Genomic DNA, 17773 nt, shown 5'->3' on the forward strand with positions numbered 1-17773 from the left:
GCTTCTCTCAATCTACATTCTACCTCCACCTTCACTCCACCTTTTCCTGCCACATTTGCACCCAAGTATCTAAAACTATCCACTTCCTCCAGTCGCTCTCCCTTAATGCTCACTTCCAGTCTATTGCCACTTTCACCCCTTGTACATCTCATCACCTTACTCTTACCCACATTTATCTTTAGCTGTCTTCTATCACATACTCTCCCAAACTCTGTCACCAACTTCCTCAATCCCTCCTCAAATCCTGCCACAAGCGCAGTGTTGTCCGCAAACAACAACTGGCTCACCTCCCATTGTTCTCCATTTTCTGTAACCATCTCCAATTCCTGACCCACTACCCTTGCATTTACCTCTTGCACTACCCCATCCATGTATAAGTTGAACAGCCAGGGAGACATAACACATCCTTGACGAAGTCCCACCTTTACCTCGAACCACTCACTCTCTCCATTTCTAATCCTGACACAAGCTCTACTATCATAAAAACTCTTGACAGCTCCTAGCAGCTTTCCTCCTATCCCATATATCTGCATAACCTCCCACAGTGCCTTCCTGTCTACCCTATCGTAAGCCTTTTCCAGATCCATAAAAGCCCAAAAAACATCCTTCTCCTTTCCTATAGCTTTCTCACATATCTGTCTTACCACAAAGATCTGATCTACACAACCTCTACCTGTCCTAAATCCACACTGTTCCTCACCAATTACTCCCTCTGTTCCTCTCCTAATCCTCTCAGTCAAGATCCTCCCATAAGCCTTCCCAACTACACTTAACCACTTCCATACGTTGACGCCTACGTAGTGGCCATGAAGAGCAAGTGGGTACTCGATGATGCTGACGTCGGCATCTTGATTATATTTATTGTAGTCGTACCTATGTAATCTCCATTCTCTCTAAACTGGCTTCATCAATTTTCTATGGTTATCAAAATACACGGGTGAAAGAGAACGAACGATTGAGCACTGACATTATTATTTATAATGCGATTATTATGACGCAACATTGCACGTCGGGTAGCTAATGCTGCCAGACGTGCGATGTGCCCCGGAGTGAAGAGGTTAAAGGTATTGTAACTATAATGGTAATAATGAATTCTTATTGAAGTTTCATTAAATGGAAAATCAATAGCCCTACAATGACTGGCAGTAGTCCTTAGGCCCATCCATAGATCTCCTTCAGAAGGAACTTTGGACTGGTATTTAAACACACATACATATACCAAAGGCTTTTTCCCCTTACAAGGAAGTTAGCCAAAAAACAAAAACATAAAAACCACTCGCACCCATTCCATCCCCAACATACTCCACTCCCATCCACCCACTTCCCTCTTTCTTATCCTGGCACCATCTTGACGACAGGTCGTCCCTGCATCTTACCCACTGCCGCGGGTCAGAAGCAGTGTTGTAAGACACAGCACATACACAGCAAGCCTGCTTCATTAAATCAATGACCCCCCTCTCTATCCCCTCATGCAGAAAAGGAGAAGATGAGGAGAAATCCCTTCGGGCTGTATCAATTTATTTTTCACACATATTCCCTAGCCCCTCATGTATCACAGCATCATCCATACACAACTATTCTCTTTTCACCCCTATCATCTGTAGTCTTCTGTTCTTCCTCAACAGACATTCCCCTCTTTCCCAATGCCCCTTTTACCTCATCCATCCATATCATTCTAGGTCGCCCACTCATGTTCACTCCTTCCACCTCTGCCTTCCACACCTTTTTTACTAATCATTCTTCACTCATTCTTTCCATGTGCCCAAACCATCCCAATAATCTTTCATCAACCCTATCTCCCAACTCTCTTTCTACTCCTGTTCGCCTCACCTCATTTCTCACTAATCAGCCAAGTAACCCCTACGAAACTTCTCAGGCACCTCATCTCTTCCTCGCTTATGTTCCATATTTGTGCCCCATACAGTGCTATCAGCACAATCACTCCATACAACCTCTTAGCATTCATTCCCAAGTGTCTAGTTCTCATTAAACTTTTTAATCCACCAAGGCATTTACTTGCTTCTCTCAACCTACATTCTACCTCCACCTCCACTCCTCCCTATCTCGCCACATTCGCACCCAAGTATCTGAAACTATCCACTGCCTCCAGTCTCCCTTCCTTAATATTCACTTCCAATATGCTGCCACTTTCTCCCCATGTACATCTCATCACCCTACTTTTATCCACATTTATCTTCAGTTTCTTTTGCACTCCTTCCCAAACTCTATCACTAACTTCTTCAATCCCTCCTCTGATCCTGGTACATGCACAGTGTTGTCAGCAAACAACAACTGGCATATCTCCCACTTTTCTCCATTTTCTTTAACCATCTTCAATCCCTGACCCACTAACCTTGCATTTACCTCTCGCACCACCCCATCCATGTATAAATTGAACAGCCAAGGTGACATAACACATCCCTGACAAATTACCACCTTTACCTCAAACCATTGTCTCCATTTTTTATTCTAATACAAGCTCTACTACTCTCATAAAAACTCTTGACTGCTCTTAAAAAAAAATTCTCCTATCCCATATATCTGCAATACCTTCCACAGTGCCTTCCTGTCTAGCATGTCATAACTGGTGTTTGTAAGGTGTTTAATTGGGACTGATTTCTATTTTACTGGCTGAAAGTAATAGAATGAAGTGAGTAGTTGTCAGTTCCTCATGTGTGAGAAGATGCATGACCTATGTATCTCTATATGAAATACAGTTAAATTTGATAGAGATCTTGGGCCTTGTCCAGAGACTGAGTGCCAGCCCCTCAGGGCTGCACTTTGTAGAAGTTAGGGGGTTGATAGGTTTTGAAAATAGGCAAGTCCACTGTCCATTATGCAGGACCACCACAAGCAGGAACCCATCATTGGTTCTTATTGTAACTGTGTATCTTAGTAGCATATATTTATGTAGGCCAGTTGTTGCTGCTAAGATTTCTGTAACTGTAAACATTTATATAGGACAATAGAATCCTTTGATTATATATTGAAGCTACTTTAGTAAGTAGGATGATTGCAGTACTGCTACTTGGAAATCTTGTAATGTTTAAATTATTGGTAAAGAAAACCCAGTCTAAATCAGGAAATAATTCAGATGTACCCACCACTCATATGTCAGATACTATTAAAATATAGGATGCACTTGAATAATTTTATCATTCCAGAGTGATTTCTTCTGTTAAAGCCATGATACAATTTTTATTATTATTAATTAATTAATAGATTTTCTACTCCTGTTTCAGATGCAGTATGGGTCTCTCTCCCCTTTTTTATTATTTTTTGTTTATTTTATTTATTTATTTATTATTATTTTTTATGATGATGATTTATGTTTAATCAGCTCTAACACCTGACTTCTTGTTTGCCTTTAGTGAATGTAAAACTTATCTTATAATTGCAGGTGACAAAAGTGGTGTTACAAAAGGGGTGGCGGTGTTTGGACTGCACTGTTTGTGAAGGCTGTGGGCAAAGGCATGATGAAGGGAGGCTGGTCTTGTGTGAAGATTGTGATATTTCATACCATATATATTGCATGACCCCTCCCTTGGACCATGTACCCTCAGGAATCTGGAAATGTAAATGGTAAGAATCAAGGTGCAATAGGGGTTGTCACCTGTTATTATTTCACCCAAATGGGGTTTAGAGGTGAGATATTCTTCTAGGTCAGTTTGGTAAGGGAAAACCTTTGCTATTTGTATTTTATTTATATATATATTTATATATAATTTTTTTTTTTTTTTTTTTTTTTTTTTTTTTTTTTTTTTTTTTTTTAAGGCATGTCCCCTTTCGGGCTACAGAGAGCAGGGGGCCTATAAGGGTGGAGTGAAAATCGCCCAAATATATTTTTTTCTAAATTTCCACTTGCTTGAGTTTTTAAAAGGTGTAATTTCACTGAGAGATCAATATGCCAAAATTATATTTAAATCAGATATTTTTATGATCAATATACCATTATTCACCATTTGGCCCTAAAATATTTTTATTTAAGATTTAAGGTTGTAAAAGGTAGCAATTAATAGAATATTATGGAAAAAGTGTATTTAAATTAGACCTTTTTTTTAATTCCACATGTTATAAATTTAAAAAACTATTTTATTTTTCAAAAGATACATTAAATAATAATTAACATGAGATTATATATATTCTGTTTATTTTTGCATTCTATTATTCTAATATTAAAGTCTGAGTTATCCATGCATAGTTATTAATTTAGAACATATAGTCACACTTTGAATCAAGCTTTGGTATAAGCTGGCAAGAAGTAACATGAACCTGAACAAATCCGTGATGTATCAATGGATAAAGAGAAGGTAACACTGAGATATTATATCGCGTCATAGAATATGTACTGACATAGAGCTCTCTGTGGGATGCCATAATCCTTCCCCTCAGTTAACTGCTTAAAGTGAAGATTACACTGGGTAACAAAATTTTTTTTTTGAAAAATCGTCCGGGGTTTTCCAGCGGAATTAGACTAATTGTGATGCTCTGAGTCCGAAAATGCCCTTGGTTTTTCTCAATCAGGTTAGGATTGTTCGCTACAGACATTTAAGGAAAAAAACAATTTTTCGTCCAAAAACCCAATTTCTGCGGATCATAAAAATTCGGTTTTTCCGTTTTCCTGGGGAAATAAAAGTCAACGTATCCAAATTCATTCATTTTTTATATACTCGATTACATTTGATAAGCTTAATACATGTACATGAGTGTTACGTGACACAAAAGTTCGGAGTTCACGGCGTAAATCGCCGTTTCCTCGAATTCCGTGTGTGAGCAGCTGCTGGGTTGTCTCTCTTCAGCGACCAGCAGTAGTCCGCGAGCATGACTGCGTCCCACCTCCCCTGGTACCTCTCCTCCATTTGACGCATGTCCTGATGGAACCTTTCTCCCTGCTCGTCGCTGACCGCACCAAGGTTTTCAGGAAACTTCTCCATGTGTGAGAACAGGAAATGCATCTTTATACTCGTCAAACACCCGAGGTTTTGGAAGTTCTTTATCATGCTGTTGATGAGTGTGGCGTGGTTTGCTGCCTTCTTGTTCCCCAGGAAGTTGTTCACCACCTGCACAAACGACCTCCAGGCGGCGCACTCTAGCGTGTTCATGGAGTTTTCGAACTCTGTGTCCTTGATGAGCTGCCGTATCTGTGGGCCATCGAAAATGCCGGCCTTCAGCTTCTCAATGGTCACTCCAGGGAAGGCTCGCCACAGGTAGTTGAAGCACCTCCCATCCTTGTCCAGAGCGCGCGTGAACTGTTTCATTAACCCAAGCTTGATGTGAAGCAGTGGGAACAAAATCTTTTCCCGGTCAACAAGAGGTTCATTTATGATGTTGCTCGCCCCAGGTACTAACTGCTCTCGCGCCGGCCACTCTTTCTTCACATAGTGCTGGGCTCTGTCTCGACTGTCCCACTTACATATAAAGCATGGGTACTTTGTGTACCCGGACTGCTGACCAAGTAGAAAGTTCACCATCTTAAGGTCGACGCAGATGAGCCATTGGTGCTGCTCATATTGGATTTTGTCGAGCACGTACTTGACTGCTTCATATTTCTCTTTGAGAGTTGTGGAGTGCGCAAGAGGAATTGAGGCGAACTCGTTCCCGTTGTGGATGAGCACACTCTTCAAAGAGCGCTTGCTACTGTCTATGAAGAGTCGCCAATCTCTCGGATCATATTGAGGAGCGCCGAGTTTAACAAGAAGACCGGCGACATCTCGGCAGTACACGAGGTCTTCCTCCTGGCAGAAGTAGCCCATGTAGTCCTGATGCCTTCTACGAAAGAACATGATACGCGCGTCCTCGCCGAGTAGATTTTTCTCTTTGAGTCTGGAGGCCAACAGCTCGGCGGAAGTCTTCGACAAGCTGAGATCCTGAACCAGATCATTAAGCTCACATTGTGAAAAGGGCTGCGGACCATCTTGTGTTTCATACTCTTCTTCTGTATCTCCTCCCTCATATGCAGTGGTGGCCTCGTCGTCGCTGTCAGGAAGCTCTCTGCACGCTGGTACAGGAAGTTCTTCGCAGTGAGCAACTGGACGGCGGGCAGATGGAAGGTCGGGGTACTGGAGGCTGCTCCGATTCTTCCGGTTGATGCCAGTAGTATTGATGGCGCAGAAGTAACAATCCGATTCATGGTCAGACGGCTCCCTCCAAACCATCGAAATCCCAAACTTCAGTGAAGTTTTCGTGCCCTTCGTCCACCGCCGGAGGTATTCCACGCACGTCATGCACACCATGTGCGGTGCCCAGGACTTATCTTGGTCACCCAGCTTGACTTGAAAGTAAGCCTGGTATGCGCGCTTCACAAAGCTTGTGATGCTCTTCCTGTGCATTGACAGCGTGTATTCTCCGCAAATGTAGCAGAAAATGTCAGGATTATTCCTGCATGACCGTCGTGCCGAAGCCATATCAATACCCTGAAAAGAAAGAAATAAGTCAATTAGTCAATTTCAAACAGAAACACACCAGAAGCAACCATTTATATATGAATAATTCGCTATATTCTTCAAGAAAAATAGGATTGAACTCAAAACCCTTCAAATTATCATATGTATAGCTCGTCAGGTAGGCCTATGGCTGTATCTCAAAAAATTGACCTGATTGAGCAAAACCAATGTGATATTCGGACTCAGAACACCAAAATTAGTCTAAATCAGCTGAGAAACCCCTGACGATTTTTTGGCTGTTACCACATTGTGTAGTGTATATACATAGATTTATAATACTCACAGCTTGTTAACATAGAGCAGCACACAACCTTCCAGCTCAATAGCTCAAGCCTAACTGCAAGGCAAAACATGTAATCTGCCCAGGTACCGCAAGCCTCACACAACCACTAAACATGTTAAAACTTGAATGTCATGTATTAAAATGGCTGGTGATCAATCAGGAAATGCTTTAGTCATAATTTCACATGATTGATATTATACTTTTTTGGCACCTTTTTCACACTCAATCAAACTTAAAGTAACAAGAATACAAATATTCACTCCACCCTAGTGTCTAGTCCTATCCCTGTCCCATTTTTGTCTCCTTTTATAACTTAAGTGGGAACAATTGGTGGAAGTATTCTTTCTCCTCTACCACACAGTTTGGCAAAAAAGGAAATGTATATATAGAAAAGTGGTACAGGACAGTATTAAGCTCATCAATACAAATCAAATATTTGAGGCAATTTGGAACAGACAAGGAAGATCATGTACACTAATTTGATCTGTTTTTATTGATATATATATTGCAAGAATGAGACAGCTCAGCAGACTGTGCCTTCCTGGACTTACAAAAAGCATTTGATAAGGTACCACACAGAAAATGCTAAATAAACTGGAAACAATAGGAGGCATACATGGAAAACTATTGAATTGGATGGAGGATTTCCTACATGGAAGAAAAATGAGAGTAGTGCTCAGAGACAAATATTCAAAGTGGGAAGAAATAAGTAGTGCCATCCCACAGGGGTCAGTGCTAGCTCCAGTAATGTTTGCTATATATGTGAATGACATGGACGAAAGTATTGAAAGTTATATGAACTTCTTTGTGGATGACGCAAAGTTATTAAAGAAAATAAGCTCCAAAAAAGACTGAGTCATTACAGAGTGATCTGAACAAAGTCTCAGATTGGAGCAAGAGATGGGAAATAGAATTCAACATCAAGAAATGCAATATAATTGAATTTGGGAAAAGCAAGAATAGAATATCAGGACAGTATAAAATTGACGAAAGTAAATTCTGAAAGGGACCTAGGAGTAATCATCACGAAAGACATGAATGAAATAGAGAAACATGTAATTTGTTGAGATCACTAAAGGTGGCTTTTAAATACCTGGGTAAGGAAATGGTAAAAAAAATTATTACAAACACTGATAAGGCCAAAACTGGTCACCCAGTACAAAAAAGAATGTAAGAAAATTAGAAAGAATACAAAGAGCAACAACAAAGATACTAACAGAGGCAGGCAAAGTTGGTGAAAATATTGAAAAAAATATATATATATGGAAGTTAAAAAAGCAAATAAAAGACAAAGGAAACCAAAAAGTACTATCGAAATAATCAATGAATAAAAGTACAAAGGACACTGTGGTAGAAGTAATAAAGGAAAAGAGAGATTGGGTAAGAGACACAATAGACAAAAAAATGTATTGTAATCTATGGTATCAAAGAGAAACATGGACTGATAAGGTTCCAAGGGAAAAAAAAGAGGAGATGAATATAGTAATGGAAATACTAAAAGAAATACAGGAGGAGGCACAAGAACTTGAAAAGGGAATAGAATAAATCTACCATTCACTCTCTCCATTTCTAATCCTAACAAGCTTTACTATCGTAAAAACTCTTGACTGCTCTTAACAGCTTTCCTCCTATCCCATATATCTGCAATACCTCCCACAGTGCCTTCCTGTGCCTACCCTGTCGTAAGCCTTTTCCAAGTCCATAAAAGTGCAAAAAATATCCATAACTTTTCCTATAGCTTTCTTACATATCTGTCTTACCACAAAAATCTGATCTATGTAACCTCTACCTGTCTTAAATGCACACTGTTCATCACCAATTACTCCCTCTGTTCCTCTCCTAATCCTCTCAAACAAGACCCTCCCATAAGCCTTCCCAAAAGTCTTCCCAACTACACTCAACAAGCTAATCCTTCTGAAACTACTACATTCACACTTGTCCTTTCCCTTGTAAAGTGGAACAATATAGGCACTCATCCAGTCCTCTGGCACTCTACACTCTCTTAAACAAACATTAGATAACCTCACCAGCCAGTCCACCATAACTGTACCTCCTTTCTTCAGACATTCTGCATGGCATCCATCCAACCTAGGTGACTTTAACGCAAAGGAAATAAATTGAGAAGAATTGACAAGAGGAGGTGGAGAGGAACTCTGGGGCAACGTCCTACTGGATATGACCATCGTTTACACATTGACTCAATGGGTTAAAGAAAATACTAGATATAGACAAAACGAAGAACCATCGAGACTAGATTTGATATTCGCCTCTAAGCCTGAAATTGTGAAGAAATAAACTATAAGACACCAATTGGAAAGAGTGACCACATACAAATAGAGATCAAGCTTAAGGAACTAAATGTTGTGAGAAGGAACTAGAAACATAGAAGAGGAAGATTAATGTACAACAAAACTGTCTTTGTAAAACTCAGAAAAAAAAAATTAAAATGCCTGTTGGAAAAAATTGCAAATGATGAAACAAAGATGGAAGAGATACAAAAACTGGTCACCACAAGCACAGCTCCCCTTCCCATAAAATACAACTAAGTGAATATACACACTCATTCAGTACTTTTTCAACAACAACAAGGAAATACCTAAGTTGTGTTCACAAAAGAAACGTTTTTTTTTTTTGAGTGGCCGCTATGGTAAAATAAGTACCTAGTTTTGCATAGTGTATTAACACACAATGGAGGAAGGAAAAGAAGAAAAAGGAAAACTGGGCCAACCAAGAGAGGATATGACATGAACAGAGTTGAGTCATCACTAGGGGTGATATCGAAAAAGAACTTGTTTGAATGACACCTCAAAGCCAACTCAAAGGTGGGACACCAAGGTTTTTTCAGGATTTCCAAGAGAAAGAAGACTATTAGGTAAAGGTTTAGATGTAGAAAGAGAAACTAGATATAACAATGTACTAAGAAATAGGGATATTAGGAACTTCAACTTACTAAGGTAGATGAAAGTGGTGTTTGACTATTTGGATGAGGAAATGGTCAAGAAAATATTAGTTACACTAAGAAGACCAAAATTGGAGTATGCTGTGACACTATGAACACCCAGTACTACATACATATACCAAGACTTTTTCCCCCTTACAAGGGAGGTAGCCAAAAAGGAAAAGGCATAAAATCATTCCCACCCATTCCATCCCTGAATACACTCCACACCCCTCCACCCTCCCTCTCATCTTAGCACCCAGTACTAAAAAGAATATAAAGAAATTAGAAAGAATACAAAGAGCAATGACAAAGATGGCACCAACACTCTCTAATTTGACATATGAACAAAGATTGCCCAAATTGGAACTACCAACTCTGGAACAAAGAAGAGAAAGAGGAGATCTACTGACTATAGTATCATGAAAGGAATGGAAGTCCTTGATAGAGATGGTTTACTAAAGTGAGATAAAAGAAAAATGAGGACATGAATTTTTTTTTTAAAAAGGATAGTTACAGAAGAAATATGAAAAAGAATAGCTTATCACACAGTGGTAGATATCTGAGATAAATTGAATGAGGAAACAGTGAGTACAAAAACTATATTAGAATTTAACCCCTTCGATACGATGACGCCTACTTAGGTGTCATGAGAAGCAAGTGGGTAAGTGAGGATGCCGATGTCAGCGTCTTGATTATATTTATTGTAGTTGTACCTGTGTGACCCCCATACTCTGTAAACTGGCTTCATCATATTTTCTATGGTTATCAAAATTCACGGGTGAAAGAGAACGAGCAATACAGCAGTGACTTTATTTTTTATAAAACGAGTATTATGACGCAACATCGCACATCTGGCAGCTAATGCTGCCCGCAACATTTTGGCCAGGAGTGAAGGGGTTAAGATCAAGTTGGATGCTGAAAGGTTCAAAAGCGGGTCACTGCAAGCATAGCTCTCTTCCCGTGAAATACAATTAGGTAAATACACAAACACGAACCCCCTTCTGGAATGGACATCTAGAATGAAAAGACACATCCCCAGACAAGCAGATAAACAAAGTAGTCTGAGAAACCTACAATTTACCAAGATCATTAAAGGTGACTTTTAATTACTTGGATTAGGTAATGGTAAAACAAATACTAGTCACAATGATAAGACCAAGATTGGACTATGCTGCAACACTATGGACACCCAGTACAAAAAAGAATACAAGGATAATAGAAGGAATCCAAAGAGCAATGACAAAGATGGCCACAACACTTTCAAAATTGATATATGAGCAAAGATTGTCTAAACTGGAACTACCAAAACAGGAACAGAGAAGAGAAAGAGGCAGTCTATTGACCATATACATAATCATGAAAGGCATGGAAGTCCTTGACAGAGAACACCTATAAAAGTGGCATAGAAGAAAAATGAGGCAACATGAAAAGAAACTCAAAGGATAGTTATAGAAGAGATCTTGTGGGGGGGGGGGGTTCCACACAGAGTGGTAGATGTCTGGAACAAATTGGATGAAACAATAGTGTGTGCAAACACCACACAAGAATTTAAGAACAATCTATGAGTATAGCTCCCTTTCCTGTATAATAGAACTAGGTAAATACACACACACATACATTTATATATGAAGGAGTTCATGTCAGGGATTTGAAGTTGTCATTTGTGCATGAAGCAAGAGCATCATGCATAGCCATGAAGTCCCAATGTTTGTATTTATTGTAGGGAAGCAACAAGTGGATGCATTACTTAGTCTCATTCTTAAGAGATGTATGTGTACTGTGAGTAGTTTTTATTTATATTGTGATTAGTTTTTATTTGTACTGTCAGAATTTTGTGTATGCTCTGACACATTGCTAGATGTTTTTATTGTTGATCATCATTATTCTTGCAGGTGTGCTGTTTGCCAATACTGTGGTAGCACTGATCCAGGCACCAATTCTAGCTGGCAAAATAACTATAGCATGTGTGGTCCATGCATGTCCATGACACAATGCCCTGTTTGTGATGAGCCCTATTCAGAAAATGAGCTCATTATTCGTTGCTCAAATTGTGAACGATGGTTACATGCATCAGATGATACCATTCAAACAGAAGAGGATGCTGAAAGGTAGGAAATAAAGGATATTATGATTACACATTTTTCTTTGAATTATTGTGGAATGCCTATTGTGTGAGGTGCAGAATTTGTATATCTATTCCCCAACCCCGCCCCAAAAGAATTTCTCATTGTCTTCTCTAATGGCTCACAAGTGGATGAAGAGGGAGGGTCGCCATGTAATGAAGCAGTGAGAATAAACCAGCTTTGGCTGTCAGGCCCTGCCAAGGAGGTGTTTTATCTTGCATTGCATCTAACCCAGGCATTGGGTAGGTCAGGAGGTCAGGGATAGCCCTTCATCCACAAGGAACTCAGATACAGATAGTAAAAGAAATGGGTGGTGGGTGGCCTTGGCTGGCTAACTCACTCCATTATAAGGGGGAAGTGACCTTTAGATCTATCCCTCTATCTCTCTGTCTGTCTATTTACCTAGTTGTATCTCACGGGAAGGGGAGTATGCTTGTGGTGTCCCATCTTTGTATCTCACAGATTCTAGTTTATTCTTAAATTCGTGTATAGTGTTTGTACACACTATTGTTTCACCCAGTTTGTTCCAAACATCCACTGCTCTGTATGGATCCCCCCCCCCCCAATATCTTCTATAACTGTCCTTTTTGAGATTTTTCATGCCCCCCTGTATTTCTCGTATCCCAATTTAGTAAGTCCTCTCTATCAAGGACTTCCATGCCTTCCATGATTCTGTAGATGATCAGCAGATAACCTCTTTCTCTTCCTTGTTCCAGAGTTGGTAAATTCAGTTTTGACTATCTCTCCTCATATGACATATTTGAAAGTGTTGGGCCCATTTTCATAGTTGCTCTCTGGATTCTTTCAATTATCTTTATATTCTTTTTGGTACTGGTTGACCATAGTGTTGCAGCATACTTCAGTCTAGGTCATACTAGTGTGACTAGTATGTTTTTTACCATTTCTTTATACAAATAAGTAAAACCCACCATTATTGATCTTAGCAAGTTGTAGGATTCTCCAACAATTTTGTTTATCTGTTTATTTAATGTTTGTTTAAGAGAGGATAGAATGTCGGAGGACTGGAGGAATGCCTGTATAGTTCCACTTAACTAGGGGAAAAGGGGACAAGTGTGAGTGTAGTAGTTTCAGAGGGATCACCTTGTTAAGTTTAGTTGGGAAGGCTTATGGGAGGGTCTTGATTGAGAGGATTAGGAGAGGAACAGAGGGAGTAATTGGAGAGAAACAGTGTGGTTTTAGGACAGGTAGGGGTTGTGTAGATCAGATATTTGTGGTAAGACAGATATGTGAGAAAGCAAAAGGAAAAGGTAAGGCTGTTTTTTAGGTTTTTATGGATTTGAAAAAGGTTTACGACAGGGTAGACAGGAAGGCATTGTGGGAGGAATTGCAGATATATGGGATAGGAGGAAAGCTGTTAAGAGCAGTCAAGAGTTTTTACAAGAGTAGTAGAGCTTGTGTTAGGATTAGAAATGGAGAGAGTGAGTGGTTTGAGGTAAAGGTGGGACTTCATCAGGGATGTGTTATGTCGCCCTGGCTGTTCAGTCTATACATGGATTGGGTAGTGCGAGAGGTGAATGCATGGGTAGTGGGTCTGGGGTTGGAGATGGTTAAAGAAAATGGGGAAAAGTGGGAAATAAGCCAGTTGTCATTTGCTGACGACACTGTGCTTCTAGCAGGATCAGAGGAAGGATTGAGGAAGATAGTGACAGAGTTTGGGAAGGTGTGTGAAAGAAGGAAGCTGAAAATAAATGTGGGTAAAAGTAAGGTGTTGAGATGTACACGGGGAGCGAGATTTCAGCAGACTGGAAGTGAGCATTAAGGGAGAGCGACTGGAGGAAGTGGATAGTTTGATACTTGGATGTGAATGTGGCAGGAAAGGGAGGAATGGGGGTGGAGGTAGAATGTAGATTGAGAGAAGAGAGTATATGTCTTGTTGGATTAAAAAGTGTAATGAGAAATAGACATTTGGGAATGGATGCTAAGAGGAGGTTATATGAAGGAGTGATTGTGCCGACTGCACTGTATGGGGCAGAAACATGGAACATAAAGAGAGGAAAAGAGAAGGAGTTTGAATGTGTTTGAGATGAGGTGTCTGAGAAGTATGATAGGGGTTACTAGGCTAGATAGTGTGAGAAATGAGGAGGTGAGGAGGAGAACAGGGATGGAAAGGGAGTTGGGAGATGAAAGAGTATTAGGATGGTTTGGACACATGGAAAGAATGAGTGAAGAAAGATTAGTAAAAGAGGTGTGGAAGGAGTGAATATGAGGGGGCATCCTAGGATGAGATGGATAGATGGGGTTAAAAGGGCATTACAAAAGAAAGGAATGTTTCTTGAGGAAGGATGGGAGAGGACAGAAGATAGGGGTGAATGGAAAAGGGTTGTGTATGAATGATGCTGTGATGCATGAGGGGGTGGGGGATGGGGAGTGAGGGAGTATGTATGAAAAATAAATTGGCTCAGCCCGAGGGTATTTCTCCCTGTCTTCTCTATTTCTGCATGAGGGGACAGAGAGTGGGGTCGCCAAATTAATGAAGTGGCCTTGCTCTGGATGTGCTGTGTCTTGCAACACTGCTTCTGACTCAGGGCAGTGGACAAGATGCAGGGATGACCTGTCATCCAGGAGGTGCCAAGATGTGAGGGAGGGAAGAGGGTGTAGGGTAGTGGAGTATGTAGGGGATACAATGGGTGGGAGTTGTTTCTATGCCTTCTTTTTGGCTACCTCTTTTGGTATATGTATGTATATGTTTATCAGGGGACATATCATTTGTGTTGATTATTCCCAGGATTTTTTCAGATTCCACTTTCTTTATTTCCTTTATTCCAATTCTTTATTATTCTTTCATTACTTTTTCTGAATTTCTATTATGCTACATTTCTTCATGTTGAAGTCTGCTTCCCACTTCTGACTCCATTCCCAAACCTTGTTCAGGTCTCTCTATAGTGATTCACAATCTGTTTCAGTATTCGATTTCTTCAGCAATTTAGCATCATCTGCAAAGAAGCTCGTGTAACATTCCACATCTTCAAGTCATAGACATAGATATTTACATACCAAAGGGAGGTAGCCAGAAAACAAAGGCATAAAAAGCACTCCTATCCATTCAATCCCCACATACTCCACTCCCATCCACTCACTTCCCTCTTATCTTAGCACCTCCTGGATGATGGGTCATTCCTGCATCTTGCCCACAGTCCTGGGTCAGAAGTAGTGTTGCAAGACACAGCACATCTACAGCAAGGCGGCTTCATTAAATTGGCGATCCCCCCTCTCTGTCCCCTCATGCAGAAAAGGAGAAGACAGGGAGAAATGCCTTTGGGCGGAGTCGATTTGTTTCTCACATATACTCCCCAACTCCCCCTCTTACATCACAGCATCATCCATACACAACCATTCTCCATTCACCACTATCTTCTGTTTTCTCCTGTCCTTCCTCAACAGACAGTTCCCTCTTTCCTAGTGCCCCATATACCCCATCCATCTGTCTCATCCTAGGTCACCCCGTCATGTTCACACCTTCCACCTCTGCCTTCCACAACTCTTTTACTAGTCTTTCTTCACTCATTCATTCCATGTGTCCAAACCATCCCAATACTCTTTCATCAACCCTATATCCCAACTCCCTTGAAACCCATGTTCTCCTCACCTCCTCATTTCTCACTCTGTCCAGCCTAGTAACCCCTATCATACTTCTCAGACACCTCATCTCAAACAGGTTCAAACTCCTCTCTTCTTCTCATGTGTTCCATGTTTCTGCCCCGTATAGTGCTGTTGGCACATCACTCCTTCATACAATCTCCTCTTAGCATCCATTCCCAAATGTCTATTTCTCATTGCACTTTTAAATTCCCCAAGGCATTTACTCACTTCTCTCAATCTGCATTCTACTTCCTCCTCCACTTCTCCCTTTCTCACCACATTCACACCCAAGTATCTAAAACTATCCACTTCCAGTGTCTTTCCCTTAATATTTCCAGTCTCCTCCCACTTTCTCCCCTTGTACATCCCATCACCTTACTTTTGCCCACATTTATCTTCAACTTCCTTCTTTCGCACACCTTTCCAAACTGTCACTAACTTACTCAATCCCTCCTCTGATCCTGCCACAAGCGCAATGTCATCAGCAAACAACATCTGGCTTATCTCCCACTTTTCTCCATTTTCTTAAATCATCTCCAATCCCTGACCCACTACCCTTCATTCACCTCTCACACCACCCCATCCATGTATAAATTGAACAGCCAAGGTGACATAACACATCCCTGACAAAATCCCACCTTTACCTCAAACCAATCACTCTCTCCATTTCTAATCCAAACACAAGCTCTACCACTCTCATAAAAACTCTTGACTGCTCTGAAAAGCTTTCCTCCTGTTCCATATATCTGTAATACCTCCCATAATGCCTTCCTGTCTACCCTGTCATAAGCCTTTTCCAGATCCATAAAAGCCCCAAAACATCCTTACCTTTTCCTAAAGCTTTTTCACATATCTTACTACAAAAATCTGATCTATGCTACCCTTACATATCCTAAACCCACACTCTTCCTCACCAATTAATCTGTTCCTCCCCTAATCCTCTCAATCAAAATAAAAATCATACAAAAATCAACTAAAACATAGGAATCTGTTTTCCATAAAAATGCATAGAGTCAGAGGTGACGTGATACAGGTCTTTAAAATTCTAAAGGGAATTGACAACATCAAAAGTGACAAAATTTTCACATTGAATGAGAATCAGACAAGAAACAGTGGTCTCAAACTGTCCAGAAATAGATTTAATTTGGAAGTGGGTAGAAACAACTTTGCCAACCATGTAGTTAAAGAATGGAATAAACTTCCTGCACAGGTAGTACAATGTAGTTCAGTTCGAAGCTTTAAGAATCATTTAGATAAACACCTAAGCAAGATACTGTAATGATTATAATTTATTTTATATAATTGGTTTTTGTTTTATCATTTGTCTGTTTGATTCTCATTTATTATTAGTTATATCAATTTATTATTATTTGCTATTTACCTCTTTGTTTATTATTTAACTATACCTATGCATTTATCTATGTATTTTATTTATTATTTACATTATTATAGTTTTTATTAATTTATTATTATTATGATTTTTTTTTTCATCCGACCTAGACGTGGACCAAAAAGTCTCCTGTCGGCATGCTCCACCTTTGTAATCCTTTGTAAAAGACCCTCCCATAAGCCTTCCCAACTAAACTTCACAAACTGATACCTCTGAAACTACTACATTCACACTTGTCCCCTTTTCCCTTGTAAAGTGGAACTATACAGGCACTTCTCCAGTCCTTTGGCGCTCTACCCTCTATCAAACAAACATTAAATAACCTCACCAGCCAGTCCACCATCACTGTACCTACTTTTTTGGAACATTCTGCATGACATCCATCAAGACTAGGTGTCTTACCTGCTCTCATCATCTAAACAACTGCCTTCACTTCATCTTTCCTTATTTCTCCTCCATTTTCCTCATCACGGTCATTTTCTTAACACTTCCCACTCCAACTACCTTTCCCTCTTTATCCTCCTTCACATCTAACAACTCCATAAGATACTCTGCCCATCTTTCTGTTACTGTCTTCTCTTCCATTATCATCTCTCCATCTGCACCTTTTACCTTTTCTTCTCTACTTGATTCGCCTCCTCCACCTCTCTTAATTTCTTCCTAAAACATCTTTATATTGCATACATACATATACCAAAGGCTTTTTTCCCCCTTACATGGTAGGTAGCCAAAAAGAAAAAAGCATACATACCACTCCCCCCCCCATTATATCCCCTACATACTCCACTACATTCCACCCACTTCCCTCCCTCTCATCTTGGAACCTCCTGGATGACAGTCATCCCTGCATTCTGTCTACTGTCCTGGGTCAGAAACAGTGTCGCAAGACACAGCACATCCACAGCAAGACTGCTTCATTAATTTGGCATCCCTCCCTCCTCTCTGTCCCCTCATGCAGAAAAGGAGAAGATGGGGAGAAAGCTCTTTGGGCTG

General features: G+C 40.2%; 1 protein-coding gene across 11 annotated transcripts in view; it reads left to right on the forward strand.

Moving 5' to 3' along the window:
- The window catches only part of LOC143026595 (uncharacterized), a 321375-nt gene that overhangs the window by 159176 nt on the left and 144426 nt on the right, over positions 1-17773 (forward strand). For all 11 annotated transcript variants that reach the window (XM_076187254.1, XM_076187255.1, XM_076187256.1 and 8 more), the window contains 2 exons: positions 3401-3582; positions 11560-11775. In XM_076187254.1, coding sequence (XP_076043369.1) covers positions 3401-3582; positions 11560-11775 — 398 coding nt within the window. The remainder of the gene's footprint in view (positions 1-3400; positions 3583-11559; positions 11776-17773) is intronic.

This window comes from Oratosquilla oratoria, chromosome 6, assembly GCF_046742065.1.
Source record: "Oratosquilla oratoria isolate Oo_2021 chromosome 6, ASM4674206v1, whole genome shotgun sequence".
NCBI lineage: Eukaryota > Metazoa > Arthropoda > Malacostraca > Stomatopoda > Squillidae > Oratosquilla > Oratosquilla oratoria.